This window comes from Colius striatus, chromosome 1, assembly GCF_028858725.1.
Source record: "Colius striatus isolate bColStr4 chromosome 1, bColStr4.1.hap1, whole genome shotgun sequence".
Taxonomy (NCBI): Eukaryota; Metazoa; Chordata; class Aves; order Coliiformes; family Coliidae; genus Colius; species Colius striatus.
Genome location: NC_084759.1, coordinates 88,973,387 through 88,989,618, shown reverse-complemented (window position 1 = coordinate 88,989,618; position 16,232 = coordinate 88,973,387). Strand labels below are relative to the sequence as shown.

At 41.3% G+C, this 16,232-nt stretch overlaps 1 protein-coding gene across 1 annotated transcript in view; it reads left to right on the top strand.

Annotated features, from left to right (window-relative positions):
- The first annotated feature begins 453 nt into the window (after window positions 1–453).
- Window positions 454–16,232, top strand: part of LOC104560697 (amine oxidase [flavin-containing] A) — a 40,501-nt gene continuing 24,722 nt past the window's right edge. Inside the window, exons 1-3 of the mRNA XM_010206117.2 lie at window positions 454–596; window positions 12,519–12,613; window positions 15,098–15,235. Coding sequence (XP_010204419.1) covers window positions 551–596; window positions 12,519–12,613; window positions 15,098–15,235 — 279 coding nt within the window. The 5' untranslated portion in view covers window positions 454–550. The remainder of the gene's footprint in view (window positions 597–12,518; window positions 12,614–15,097; window positions 15,236–16,232) is intronic.

Sequence of the window (16,232 nt, the reverse complement as noted above, 5' to 3'; positions counted from 1 at the left end):
TTCAGGCATTGTCTTTGGGAAGCTACTTTTGTTAACCCTTCACTCCCTGGTTCATGGGCCAAGCACAATTTGATTCTCATACAAGGTGAGGGTCACATACTGTTGTAACCTGGAGCACTCCAGCTCCATGGATGCCCTCACTGCTAGCATGCCTTCCAAATTTTAGCAAATAAAAAGAGGTTGGTGAGTGTAGTCTTCCAGAGCTGCTGCATCCTTCAACCTGTACGCTGCCACCTGTCTGCCTTCAGCCCTTCTGGTGCACTCGGGACAGGGTGCTGCCGAGACGGGCCCCGGATAAACATAGACTCGGAAGCACAGCTCGGCACCTCCCGCCGGGCCGCGCCGAGGGTGAGGGCTGAGAGGGGGCGGTCACGCGAGGCTCCGCCTCCAGGCAGCGTCCGTTGGTGGAGGCGTGCCGGGGCCCGCTCGGGGGCGGGCGAGGGGCGGCGGCGCACTGTCCGTGTTCCACAACCCGATCCGAGCTGCTGTTGCCGCCGTCGCTGCTGCGTGAGGGTGGAGAGGAGGTAGCGGGAGGTGCGAGGGCAGCGCCATGGCCGAGAGATACGACGTGATCGTGATCGGGGCCGGCATCTCAGGTGGGTCCGGGGAGCATCCGCCGGCCTTTCCCGGAGCATCACTCCGGAGCGGTCCCGGAGCCCGTCCTGCGCCGCGAGAGGCGGCGGGACATCGGTGCTCCCGGCTGGGCAGCACGGGGTCTGGGAGCGGCAGGTCAGCGAGGGAGCGGTAGTTAACCAGAGTGTCAGGTCTCCAATGAGCTTCAGACACACTTGGGGAAAGAAAAGTGACAAAAATATCGCTGTCTTAGGACGTATTCGCTTCTTCTTGCGTTGTTTTGTACTTGGCGCTCATCGGAACAGAGTCTGTAGGAAGACTCACTTTATAATGTTCGTAGGTGCAGGAGACTGCAGGGATCCAGTCTGGGATTTTTGCACCACAAGAAATAGGATCTGTTTAAGTTACCTTTTTTTTTTTGTTTTGTTTTTTTTAAAGGTTGTTCGTGCTTGTATTCTTTCAATAAAGACAGCAAAAAGTCATCTGGGAGTATCTGTAGAAGCAGTTGGGTTTTGTAACTGTGAGAAGACCGTAGGCAGCCAACTTTTCCTGATGCGAAGGAGCTGGAAAAAAAGTCCTTCCCAAGATATTATTCAGATTCAAGTCTACTTTAACATTACCAAGTGCATTGTGGCCACTGATCCTCATGCTTTAAAAAAAGAGGTGTAATTTCTCTTACAGCACCTGATGATACCTACAATGAGGATGTTGCTGTGTTGGAGAAAATCTGCATTTGATTTGTCAGATAAATACTGTGTTAGCTGATTTGGCCAGGTTTCAGTTTTCAGGGAGTCTTTAGATTCAGAAAAGCTAAGTTATACTACAACCATTATTGCTGTAGGTAAAATTAGAATCATAGAATGGTAGGGATTGGAAGGGACCTTTAGAGATCATCTAGTCCAACCCGCCTGCAGAAGCAGGTTCACCTAGATCAGGTCATATAGGAACATGTCCAGGTGTGTCTTGAAGACTTGCAAGGAAGGACACTTCACAACCCCTCTGGGCAGCCTGTGCCACTGCTCCATCACCCTCACAGTGAAATAGTTTTTTCTTATATTGAAATGGAACTATAGAATTGAGGAAGTTTTCGTTCCTTGAGGGTACCTTCCTCCTCCAGCTTTCCAACCTGTAGCAGTGTTTTGGGAAATGCATTGAGCATTTCTAAGTGGTATTGTGCCTCCCTAGTACCAGAGTCAATAAGTTACTTAAGAACACTTATCCTTGGGCTAAAGCCTGCTGTGGAGGCTGAAATGGAGCCAAGCAGGAAATTTCTAGGCGTTACACTCCCTGAAAATTTGTCAGTGGCATTAAGAAGACAAATAAACATGTCACAACACTCTTGGAGTACAGGAACATTTCTCTTGCCGATGGAAACCAGTATATCATACCAGTGGCATAGATATTGGTGTTTGCCTGTTGTGAATTAGAATAGGCATTATTCTAAGAAAGCAGCCTTATAAAAATGGACAATAAATGCCTTATTTCATAACTAAACCATCTTAATATACAACACCATTCGTAGCTGGGCACGGTCATTCCTATCAGCCCTTGGTTTTGTTTTGCTTTTCACACATCTTCCCTGTCGCAACTGTTCCTGTACCAATATATCTACACCTCAGTTCTGTAAGGGTAGATGATGCTGCTTTCTGGTCTTAAAAATTAATCGATATCCGGAATTTTGATTCTGAAGGGAATGCTTCTCTGACTCCAGTGTTGACATGCTACTGCTTGTTTCTCTGAAGGTGTATTTGCAGTTGTCACGTCTGATAAGATTAATGTCTTCACTCCATCTACTCTATTTTGAACACTCGTTACCTGAAGCTTGCAAGGAAGAATGGGAAACTTTGGGATAAACTAGTTATTTATGAGAAATACGTATCAGGTATAAGTGAACTGTTTGTTATATTAGGTGTGGGCTTCCCAGCAATGAGATTGTGGCTATTTAAAGTATTTGCAAAACGAAGCTCAAATCCTGACTGTCACCTCTGCAGTTATCTTTCCTCAAAGAGAAGCATGACCTTAGGCAATTTCTGTACAAAACTCTACTTCTCTGTGCTCCTGGCCTCTGTATGTACACGTCTGTATGCAGTCATTCACAGGGACACAGAATCGGCTCTGCCTGTAGGAAGCTGCAATCTAGGGGTGGAGGGAGCTTCTGTAAAGAGTACTTCACAGTCTGGAGGCTCTTGGAAGTTGAGCTCATCTCTAGCGGCCTCTACCATTGATATTTTCCTGCTGTATCTCATAGAATCTTGTTCCAACTGTCCAGACTGCTTCGACAAGTACATTTGGATCCCCACAGAGAAGGAGCTGCAGCGCTTGGACTAGGTTCCTCTTTTCACATGGGCATATGTGTTAAAAATGTGGATCATGTCCAGAAAGGGCCCCAGGCACAAGTTGATATCATTCTTAATGGATAATGTTCCCCAGAATACAGTTAATATTAATTATGACATTTAATATCAAGCATACTAAATAAACTGATGTCTGAATTTAAAGACTCTCCCCATACCCACAGGAAGTTCTTATTTATATGCCTTGAATATTGCTCCCATTTTCTATGTATAGGCCTTTGCACTGACCTGAAGAGGTTGTTCTGGTTTGGACAGATTTTGACCCTTCACTTGTGCATTTTGATTTAGACTGTGTAATTCTCTCATTTGTTAAACGCTACAGGATGACAGCATGTGATATGCCATGGGTGCATGTCTGATCAATTGTCAGGATTGTAACCCTGACATCCCATCAGAGTTCTCTACACTAGTTGAGGACTAGGAGATAGCCATTCTCTGTGTGTACTGTGTTGGCAGCTTTCAGAGGTTGTCTCTTTTATGCAGCAAGTCACTGCCATACCTCTCCTGACATCCTCATCCCAGCTCCATTATCTTCTCTGCAAGCTAAGGCCACAAATTCAGATTTTGGCTCCATTAGCCCTAGGATGCAGTATTCAAAGTTTCTCTGAGATAGGAGATAGCTTGTAAAGGAGGTCTGAGATATTCAGTCATTCCTTGGGGACTGCTCGTTAATGACCAGATGGTATTGAGTGTGTGGAGAGTTTTGACAGAAACCTCAGACATTGCAGCTTGTCAGCTCTGGAAAATGGCTTCTGCCTGCATGTGACCTGTGATTCCTCAAAACTTTCTAACTGACCTTATTGGGGCATATTTTCACATGGATAACCAAATGCACTGTGTTGACTCAAAGGCTACCTCCTTGCCAAATTTCAAGTTGCTGCTAGAACATAGGAATAAAAATAAAAAGTCCAATTTTCAAAAAATCAAAGAATGTTTCCCAGAGCTTTAGAAACAGACAGCCATTTTTGATCAAGATTTTCCAGTGAAAAAGAATTGGCCTGAAAAACACAGCCTAAAAACTCAACCTTACATAGTTTAATATTTGGGAGGGGAAAAAAAAGAAAATAAATAAAATACCCTGACTTTTTTTTCAGTGGGAAGTTTGGGGTATATTCATGTGCTGGTCTCACTTTACATGTGAATTTTTGACAGTGGAAGCCAAGTTTATCAAAGGTAGGCATGGAGAATTAAGAATGTTTGTATACATAATGCAAACCAGAGATGCCTCAGATAGGGAGAAGCATGTCCAGAGCCAGGCAAGTCCAAGAAAACTTGTATGCAGATATCGTTTGGAAGAAGTTTCAGCACATCATGTTACAAGCACAAAGCACAAGGGAAATACAACTATAGCTTAAACTTGCACTGAAGATTATCATTCTTTGACATGGATAATTCTTATTAATTCTTATTCCACATAAAAACGTGTTTGTTCTTAGCTGTTAACAAGAAGATCCAATGGCTCCACCAAACAGATGCTTAGACTTGCCAGCCATGTGCAGGGAACAGCACTGTTTTCATTGCATTTGTTGGGGAGTCTAAGGGTCACAAATTGTAGAAGAAGCTGGGATGTAAAAATACTTGTAATTAGTCTTTATACTGAAATAAAACATATGCTACGCTATTAAGGGGTTTTTTTCCCTGTCTCTGTAGAAGAGCACTATGTGTTGGCATCTCCTGCTCCATGGTGTGTAATCAACAACGTTACCACTTTAGCTACCTACGCATTGGCTTTGGTGTCTGAGTGAAACACTAAATAATGAAGAAATACAGACTTTTCCTTGCTTGCTGTAATGGCAGCACAACTTATGTTGTATACTGCTCTGTTTGTTTTGACAGCAAGCCAAGCTGCTGGTGGGTGGTAGTGTCAGATAAACTGTCAAATACAGTTACTGGTAAAAGATCTAATCAGACCCACCTGTATAAATCTGGGGTAGTTTTCAGTAGATTTTTTTCCCAGTCATACTTCAAAATTTACTCAGAATTTGACCTGTGGAAATGCAATAGCTGGTTGCTAAACACACTCCTTTGTGTTATACTGTGTTTATCTCTTTACATCTACCCTGTGCTGGTCTCTGGCTACACAGTTACTTCTCACTTTCTTTCTGGATCCAGCAGGAAAGCTGTTTATCAGTGATAATATTGTCACTTAGTACTAGAAATTCCTAAAGGCCATTTTTTTGTATGCAGAAACAAGTAGCAATGTTTCACAGACCTCTCAATTCCCCATGTACTGCTAGCAAACTGACTATCAGGAGAAAATTTTACAGTGGGAACAAAACAATCAGACCCCCACATAAAGTGTAATGAATGTTTTATACAGTACTTGCAAATAAACAGAAATACTGGTTTCCATTTGCCTCCCCCTTCATTATGTGTTCTAATGTTTTGCTATTCAAGATGCAAAACCTTATGATGTGGGATGTGGGTTTTGATTAAAACACCTCTTTGTGTTTTGCTCAGTGCTATGTTTTTTTGTTTTGGACAAAGTATGATTGTGATGTGTTCACTATATAACTGGATGTAGAAATATAATTATTTTCATCGTCTAACATACTATTCTTCATGTAATTTTCTGTAGTAAATGCATCATTTAAAAATACTGTCTAACCCAGCAGGTAACCCGTGTAATCGCAGCGGGTTCTGCTCCTTAATGAAGAATGTGTCAAGCACGTTCCTGGCAAAACCAAAATATATATCAGTGTGATTCATAGGTTAGCAAATTCAGAGCTCCTAAGAAAGCACTGTAAACCTATGGTTTGTCCTTGATGAGCTAATTTTGCACCATTTCTCAGGCTTAGGTGAAAGGTATTGAAAGGTAGGAAGGAATATTCCTGTCAGCTAGGTAGGTCTGAAGTCTTAAGAGTGTTAATTTCTTCAGCGAGCAAAATAAATAGCCAAGTATTGGGGACAGGTCTCTAAATATCCTTGCATACCAAAAACTGACACAGGATGGGCATTTTATCTTTCCTGGGAACACCAAAGCTGATATTCTTGGTATTTGTGGTAATGACATTGATGATAGTTTAGCAGCAACATTTTTAACGTGCTTATTTAGCTGAAGATCAGCATTTAAATAACAGAAATTTATTCTACCTACTGAGCAAAACAATTAACAGCTAGGAAATGTGTGTAATTGACTTAGATGTTTCCATTAGTTAAGCTATCATCAGCATAACTGGTGCTACTTATTTTAATACTTAAGGAGAAGGAGGATGCTGCATTTTTAAAACTGTGCTTATATTAGATAATTTTTTCTTCCTTTGTTTTGGGGGGAGGGCCTTATTTGGGGAAGGAAGTGTTTACCAGAATGACCTTTGGATTTGAAAATCCCAGTGGGTGTATACAGAGGGAATGGATTCATCCCATTTATACAAATCCCTGCTCCCACCCATTGTGTTTCTGTTAATGCTGTCATGAGAAACTGTCTTTGTACCCTTCAGAACAAGGCTTTCATCTGTTGAATGTGTTTAGACAGTAGCACCATTGAAACCAGTCAGAGTGGCTTGGTCTCAGTTGAACAGTATTTATTCTCTTTTTTGGTTGAAACTTTTGCAGAGTCAAGTGGATTATTTTTGCTAGAGGGAAAAAAAAAGAATTGATGAAAAAGAAGTGAAAAACCCCATTTACTTGAAAGTGACAAAATATATAAGTGTAAGCTCATTCCCAGCATCAAGTGTTCTACAACAAGGATCATGAAAAAACATATGGAAAGATTTGTTTCTAACAAACAGAAAATTAGTGACGTTATGGTATCAGAAAACAGTGAAGAAGGAATGAACATAGACTTCTGATCCACACTGTGTATTCTTGCTGTTTTGTACAAATTTAAGGGTCTGTAATTTAATTAATATGAAGTGGATTTTCTTTTCATTTTCAGTGGCAATTCTAAATCTTCAAACTCTTAGTCTGTGAAAGAAAACAGTTCTTTCTTTCTCAGTACATTTTAACTGTGTTTTCAGACATTTAAGTACCATGGTGTTCGCAAAAAAAAAAAGAAGAAGAAACAAGAAAATCAAGTAGTGGGGAGAAGGATAAAGGTGAGGAAGGGAGATTTTACCGTATGGTCATGGCAGAAATGTTTTGCATCACTTACTGAGAGGCTCGTGTTTACTTGAGAAAGAGACTTGTAGCTGAATAATGAGAGCTGACTCTAAGGTGGCCATTGCCAGAATTAATGACTCAATTGTTTTTGGAAAAAGTTAGGTTATAAACAATAAAAATAATCATGGTGTTAGCATACTGTTACAGTTGAACTTTAATGAGGATATGTTGACAATTGTTGTACTTTACTGATTTGTATTACAATAATGAGCTAAAAACTTCCTAATTAATCCTCTCCTTAAGATCAGAAAAATGCAGAGATTTTCCAGAGGGATTTTTCCCGTATGGTACTCAATTAAAGCCTGCTAGAACACTACAGTAATAGGTTAGTCATCTTTCACACAATGCAATTATCCCACTCCATGTACAGTAGGGTGGATTAAGAAGGATTTTACAAAGGAATGTTGTATTAGATAGGTTTTGGTAAACTTTCGGTCTGGTAGTGGATCCATAAAAGGCAAATGCACTTTGTCAAAGAAGCTAGGAACTAGGCCAAAAATGCAACTTAAAAACTAGCAGTTAGCTTTTCAATACTAACAAGTAGCTTTTTATTTGTTTTGATGTGCTTGATATGGCACATACATAGTGGCCTCAGTTTGAAAGGTTAAAAGGCTGATGGTATCAGGCTATCATCACTCCCTTTGCTGCTCTTGTGTTTTTTTTTCAGCATACATCCTATAAAAAATGCTGTATCTGAGAAAGAGTCTTGTGATTTTTGCTTTTGATTATGGTATATCAGTGAATCTGATTGATGTGGTTCACAGAACCTAGATTTCGAAAAGTTTAGTTCCTATGTTATTACTTTGGAATTACCATCACATCTTCAATCAAGGAACTTTTTAAAAACTCCCATAATTTGTGCTATAGAACTCATCTCTACTCATATACCCTGCATCAACCTCTGTATTGAGGCAAGTTGCATTTATTCTTATAAATGCTATCCTTATAAACACTTCCTTTCAAAATAGGAAAACATTTCTCACATTACAGGCCTCAGCTGGGAATGAACCTCATGTCTCTTAAGCCTTAGTCTTGTGCACTACCTGTGGAGTTGAACCTTTCTCTCCTATGAGGCAGAGACATGGTTTGTTGTATTTTCCATCAAGCTACATACAAAATTCAGTGTTGTTCAGCATCTCTATGTTTCAGCTGTGGTGTATGTCCTACAGTGGTGTATGCCCTACAGTATGCAGACTGGCATAAATTCATCTCAGTTTCTTTTTTGTTTGTTTTTACTGTATATCTGGTGCTTTGATACATTTGAAAATACTTGATAGGAATATGATAATTTTCTGAAATTAAAGCAACAGCAGTGTGATCTGTGGCAGCAGCAATTTCGAGTCCTTGATAGCACTGCAAAATCAACAGGAGTAGAGCTTTCCTGCATGCCAGCTTCTGATAGGGAGAGCTTGTTGTGAGATCGCCATAGAAACCCTCAAGGAGGATGTATAAGTCATCTCACTTTGTTTATTCTCATCTAATGACAAGCTAATTTCTACAGCCAGATACTTCAAATGAGGTGTGGTTTTGGCAAGCTCCTTTAATCTTTCCAAGGCAAGCAGTATGTTTCTAATGCATAGAATTAGAATGATATCTGGTAGGAGCATGGCCAGTGATCTGTGATGGTTTGCGGCTAGGCTACTCTTGGAGGAGTTGGAGGTAGCCATGGGCACAGCAGTGGCCTTGGCTGTAACTGGCATGCCTGTGCTGCAGTCATACTGCAAATGCCGGTGTGTTGTGAAATACCTCTCCCGAGTCTTGGCTGCGGCCTAAGAGTTCACACAGTCCATCCATTGCTTGATTTACCCTGTTATGGCATGCTTGCAGGACACCGTGGATATCACAATATCCCAGGACACTGTACCTGGTGTCAGGGCCCACGCATGGTGGGGAGCCATCGCTCTAGAGCAGCACTTGCATTGCAAAGTGGCTTTGTGGTCTGAACGTCCTGCCCTCATCCCCCTTGACAGCTCCTGGAAGGTATGTCACACTCTGGGGAACTAGTAGAGATGTTGCAGACAAGGTGGGAGGCTTGCTCCATGCAACCTGAGGGAAGCTGTGCAGGCAGAGATGGGGCAAGGAGCTGTGTTCCTTCCTCTCTCATATTCTCACCTCATTGATCAAAAAGAAAGACATGGCCGCTGTCTGGTTGGTGTCCAGTCCCATAGACGATAAAAGTCTTGAAAATGCAAATTATGGAGAAAAGAAGGGAAAATATGCCATCCATTTAGATGTTATTGTGTATCAAAAGTACATGGGTTCCATGACCTGTGCAATGCTTAAGATATGCCTATGGAAGCACCTGTATCCGGTGTATTTAGGTCACACCAGAATGAAATTAAGGAGTTGTGTTCAATCATAGAGATACCCCGAGTCTGAGTGTTGTTATTAGTCCTCCATAGCTGGGCGTGGTGGCGTATGCCTGTAGTCCCAGCTACTCAGAGAGGCTGACCCCACCGGATTTTTGCACCATTACAGGCTGGGGATTAGCCTGCTGGAGAGCAGCTCTGCAGAGAGAGACCTGGGAGTCCTGGTAGATAATAAACTAAACATGAGCCAACAATGTGCCCTTGTGGACAAGAAGGCCAATGACATCCTGGGGTGCATCAAGAAGAATGTGGCCAGCAGGTCAAGGATGGTTCTGCTCCCCCTCTACTCTGCCCTGGTGAGGCCTCATCTGGAGTCCTGTGTCTAGTTCTGGGCTCCCCAGCTCAAGAGGGACAGGGAAGTGGAGAGAGTCCAGCGCAGGGCTACCAAGATGATCAGGGGACTTGAACATCTTCCTTATGAGGAAAGGCTGCGGGAACTGAGGCTGTTTAGTCTAGAGAAGAGGGGACTGAGGGGGGATCTCATTAATGTTAACAAATATCTAAGTAGTGGATGTCAGGAGGTTGGTGCATCCCTTTTTTTCGTTTGTATCTAGCAACAGGACAAGGGGTAATGGGATGAAGCTGGAACACAAAAAGTTCCATTTAAACTTAAGAAGCAGCTCTTTTACTGTGAGGGAGCCCTGGCACAGGCTGCCCAGGAAGGATGTGGAATCTCCTTCCCTGGAGATCTTCAAGACTCACCTGGATGCATTCCTGTGTGACCTGATCTAGGTGGACATGCTTCTGCAGGGGGTTTGGACTAGATGATCTCTAAAGGTCCCTTCCAACTCCTAGCATTCTGTGATTGTAAGGTTTTGAAAGAAAACTGTTACCATGCTTTAAACAAGTAAATATGTATTAACAGTCTTTAATCAATGTACTTTGTATTGTTTTTATTTCTGAGTCAGACCTTCTCCCAGTTGCCAATACGCCATCACTGTTCTTATTTATTTCTCTCCAAATTTGTGTAGCTCAGAAGTCTTTTTTTTGAGGGGGGATCAATGTCAAAGGTGTCACTTGGGTTAACTATAATAAAACCAGAAACCTGTAAGGCTGGAATAGAAGAAATACTCTTTATAAAGCAAGCAGATTGGAGGACCTCAGTCACATTACCACATGTTCCTCATCCTTTAGCAGTCTTTCTTTAGTTGGATATATCATACAATTAAGCCATAAACCAGGAGTAAGCTTAACTTTCAATCCAGTCCCATCCAACCATTATTCTTAAACAACTGTGGCATGAAGGTGCTATTGTATGCCTCATGAAATAATCATCTTAGGCACTGAGGATTTGCATAAATTTTTTTCATACCTAGTCCAGATTTTTTGCTGCTTTGTGTTCCATAGGGTAACACGTGAATGCACTGTGCATCTTTTTCAAGACTTGTACATCTACAGTAAACTTTCCTACAAAAGAATTACCCACTCATGCCTAAATGTCCAGTGGTGTTTATGCCGAATCGAGAAATTTAACATTTCACAGAATCACAAAATTACAGAATGATGGGGTTTGGATGGAACCTCTAGAGATCATCCAGCCCAACCCCCTGCTAAAGCAGATCCATCTAGATCAGGTCATACAATAATGTGCCCAGGTGGGTTTTGCAAACCCCCAGAGAAGGAGACTCCACACCCTCTGGGCAGCCTGTGCCAGGGCTCCATTTTCTGGCAAAAACCACTATATATTTTGGAAAATCATTTTTCATCGTATACAAAATGGAAATATTTGTAAAAAAATACTGCAGTTTGTGTTTCCAACATTTTAGATTTGTTTTCTGTGTTTATGTTGAGAAAGAAGAGAACACCGTCAGCAAAATGTTAAAGAATTTAAAAAATTGTAATGTCCTCTGTAGCCTTTCATGCAGGAAAGAAATGATCAAAAACTACTGAAAGAAATTAGATCAATTTATGAGATGTTCACTTCTCTAACTAATGACTTGCATTTTTAAAAAATAAAATATTAAATAGATTGAAGAATGAAGAATGCTGCTGCTCCAGCAGCAATCTAAAGAATGTTGCGCAAGATTGTTATTTTTGTAATTTGGACATTTTAAATATAATTTTTGTCAATGTAAGACATTTGAACTTCCTCACTTTTGGTTTCCAGTGAATGCTGTTCTACTTCTCTGTTAAAATATTATGTACACAGAAGTTTATGGGCTATTCTGTATTGCCATCAAAATAAATGAATACACAGTGCTGCCAGAAAAGTTCCTCTCCTCTGATCTCTCCAGACATGTGCTCTTTGTAGGCTCATGAGCAGTTGCTTTTAATCGCATTTCAAGGTAGTGTAATGAACATGAATGTAATATTATTATTCCTTACTGCAGGGTATCATGGAAGTTGTGATCAATAAGGCTGGCTTTCGTATACTTAAGGAGGGGAAACAGCTCCAAAGAAACAATACTTCAGTGCCAAATTCGCCTGCAGGGCAATGGGATAATTTGATTTCACAAACTCATAATTGCTTTTTGCAATTTCAGTTCACATTTGTCAAAAGCAAAGCCGACTCCCGTCCTATTGAATTTTCAGTGTATCCAGTGCCTCCATCACAAAATCCTATAATTAGATGATTTTTGCTGAGACCATAAGTCCTTTTATAAAGTATCTGCTTACAACCTGTTTGATTGCCATGGTCAAACTCCATTGCTTAAAATGAATCTTGACAGTGAAGCAGACATACTTTCTGTGTGTGAATGAGGACAAGGGACAGCAATAGAGTGGAGAGTTGATGAACGAGAGGAGTTGGGAGCCTAATTTGCTGAAACGTGGCTATGTAGTATATAGTATATTTCTATCACATTAGTGCTGCAAGCCCCACAAGCTTAGTTCTGCCTTTCTGTGCACTGCACAAATGAAGAGTAGCATGCATGTCCCTTAGTAATTCAGATTTTACTGATTTTAAAATGCCAAAAGGCTAACGTGAAAGAGGAAACTGTGAATGCTACTTAGAGGTATGGTCATAACAAGCAGTTTTTGTGGTAACACACCATGAAAAGTTTCTGACTTCTCTCAGTAATTTTTGAAAACAGTATTGAAATCTGTGACCTTGAAGCTTTGACAGTTAATGTGGCTGATTGCTACCACCTGCTTTAAAGCACTTCCTCTTTTTTTCTTGTAGGTTTATCAGCCGCCAAGTTGCTCTCTGAGTCTGGGATCAATGTGGTGGTTCTTGAGGCCCGGAACAGAGTTGGCGGAAGGACATTCACTATCACAGTAAGTGCTTCATGAGATGTGCTAGTCTATGATGTGGCAAATGTCACTCCTATCTTCAAGAAGAGCCAGAACAAGGACCCAGGGAACTACAGGCCAGTCCGCCTCAACTCAGTCCCTGGGAAAGTCATAGAACAACTAACCCTGGACATCATTTCCAGGCATGTGAAGGATGAGAAAGCCATCATTCAGCATAAATTAACCAAAAAGTCATGCTTGACCAACCTGATAAAACCTTCAAGGATGAAATGACTGCTGTGGTAAATAAAGGAAGAACTGTGGATATTGTCTACCTAGCCTTCAATAATTTAACACTCCTGTAAGATTGTCATAGACCTCCTGTAAGATCTTCATAGACAAGCTGATGAAGTATGGCTGGTTGAGCATACAGAGAGATAGACTGAAAACTGTCTGAACAGCCTTGATCAGAGGATAGTGATCAGTGGTATGAAGTCTAGTTGGAGGCCAGTAACTTGTGGTGTGACCCAGGGGTCAATACTGAGTCCAATCCTGTTCAACATCTTCATTAATGATGTGGATGATCAAAGGGACTGGAGCATCCTCTGAGGAGAGCCTGAGAGAGTTGGGATTGTTTAGCCTCGAGAAGAAAAGGTTGAAGGGGCGTCACATCAGTGTGTAGAAAGGAGGGAAGGAAGGGTACAAAGAGGATGGAGACAGGCTGTTTTCAGTGATGCCCACTGGCAGGACAAGAGGCGATGGGCAAAATCTGAAACACAGGTGACTTGAACCATCTGGACATTAGGAAACACTTTCATATTGTGAGGGTGACTGAGCTCTGACACAGGTTTCCCAGGGAGGTTGTGACATCTTTCTTGGGTATATTTTAAAAAGCTGTCTGGATGTCGCCCCAGGCAACCGGCTCTAGATGGACTTACTAGAGCAGGAGGGTGTGGACTAGATGACCTCCAGAGGTGCCTTCTGATCTCAACTGTTCCATGTTTCTGTTGGATTTGACATCATTAGATGGGGGAAGAGGGGAAGCAGAGTTCCCAAACAAGACAGGTTTCTCAAGTTGCTACCACTTTTGTCAAGTAATGGAGCTCTGTTTGAACAGGTTGCATTGCAATAGATGCCAGTGGGTTTCTCTTCACGGCAAGTGCTTTAAATTGGTATGGAAGCAACTCTGAGAGCCATCAAAAGGGATTTGAGTGCCTAAGCAAAAGTGAGTAGTTCCATTTCAGCTGCCCTAGGATACCTTGCCTGGCCTCTAGCTGCAGGTCTTCTATGGGTCTTAAGTCAAATTTGTCAGCCTTACACAGAAGTCTTGGATACCTTTAGCTGTCTAAAATGATGCCAAACACCTATATTGACATAATTGAATTCCACTCACATAGTGCATAGCCCTTGTCCATGCCAGGATCTGTGCTGCCTTTAATATTACAGAGGGAGACTATCATCTGAGACTGTGGGCATCAAAGCATTTCTCCTCTCATTCCCATCTCATTTCACATACTTTAACAGGCATGATAACTAAGAGCCCTATAAGAAGCAGCCTGAGCAGGGCCAGATGTCATTACAGCTCAGACATAAATTTTAACACAGTTTAAATTATTTGAAATAACTCTCCTGCTTCTAAAAACAGACCACGTTTCGTTTGCCATTACAATGTACTACAGACATTACCTCTGCTTTTCACCCTGGAAGTACAGGAGGTTTAAATTATGTCAGGAGCCATTGCTGGAGAACAAGAGACAAACAGTGGTATTTCAGCAGTAATCAACGTATGTGAAACATGAAGCATAAACACCATCTCTCTGTGACACTGAGAATGCCTAGCTTAAAATGCTTACTATAAACAGTGTTAGCAAGAGTTACTGTCTTGAGAAGTCATCTTGCTTGTAATAGTGTGTGTCCCTGAAAATTTTTTGTCATTCTTGCTGCTTCCCAAGTGACTGTGATGCTGGTCTGAGGGGTGTGTGGAGCAGGAGTAGCCATAGCTGGAGGCTGCTAGCCAGAGCTTTCTGCTATAGAGCTGTGATGGAGAGGAGATTACTCTCCTTACATACTGGAGTACAATGCTCAGCATCTGCAACATTAAGTCTAAGCAGATGTCTCCAGAGAGAAAACAAGCTGTGTTGTTGGAGTTGGTTTCAGGTTGAGAAATGTTCTGCAATGACAAGTACCATGAATTCTGACAAAGTAGGGTTAGACTTAACCGAAATATTGAGTTGGTTGGATATTTCTTCATATTCTCACATCTTTAGGGACTAAAAAGCCAATACTGAAATCTATAGTAAAATTTAAACAAGAATTAAATCCAATTGCACACATTTGCAAGACATAGTGAAGACCCTGTGATTTCTGTGTGTCTGTCACGCTCAATACTGCCTACTTTTAAGTCAGTTAGTGCACATTTTCTCCTGTGCATATAGTTGCAGTGCTAGAAATAATTCTTTCTACTTCTAAATGTTTGTAGGGAGGAGCTTCCTGCATAGCTTCTGATTCATGTCTTTTTTCTTCTGACAGAACAATAAAGTTAATTACGTAGATGTTGGTGGAGCATATGTGGGACCAACCCAAAACCGTATTCTCCGACTGGCAAAAGAGCTGGGCGTTGAGACCTATAAAGTCAATGTCAATGGTTATGTGATCCATTATAAGGGGGTAAGTATTTCATTTTTCATGTTGAGGTACCTGAAGGTATCATTGTGCTTTGGGAATTACTGACAGTCATTAAGAGGGTTTTGTTTAAGCTTGCTTTTAGTAATCCAGTAAGCATCTGTTTGAAGTGTTGTTATTCTATTTTAACTTGGTGGAAGTGGGATCAGTGGTTCGAGTTTTCTTTTTAAAAGTGTTAAAAAATCAGGACTGACAGCAGTTAAAAAATTGGAAATATATTCAGCACCTCATTATCTTTGAACATATCCTCTAAAGAATTCTTGCCTGAAATTCAGAAAACACTTGTTCTGAAAGAAAAGCCAAATTTCAATACGCGAAAAAACCCCACCCAAACCTATTTGATGCTATGGGATGACAGTACTAGACAACAGTATTATGGGATTAGTCTGGGCGTAGTATAAAGTATTTGCCCCACTTATATAACTAGATTCACATGAGATGCCTCCCAGTCTCATAGTGTGGTATTTATCTTACGTAAAAATGAATGTCTGAAAGTCTGGGCATCTAATTTGAGGCTCACTGGGATTCCCTCTATAGCTGATGGCGAGAAACAATCCTTTCCCAAGGCTTGCTGTAAGCTTCTTGTCTGAAATGTGAGGAGCAGGAGTCCAGATGGCCACTCTTGAGTAGGTACTTGAGTGGCTAAAGTGAACTGGAATGAAACCTGTCTTAAGAGATTTCTGGCCCTTGTCTTAGATCATTAGCCCACAGAATTTTTGCTCAGGCCCTACTCAGGACCTGCTGCAAAAACCCATGCAGAGGGAGAGCAGTACGGAGAAGGACAAAGAGCGGCCAAAGATTTGTAGGTATGAATCCATAACTATTTATCTCCATAACTCACAAACTACTTGCCAAAGACCGTAACCTTTAACATTTTTTATTATCCTTTAATTTTGATACTTTCAGACTCTGGCAGAACAAGGCTTGAAGCCTGTATGACTTAATAGTTGACATATGTGATAGAGGAAGGGCTATGTGATGG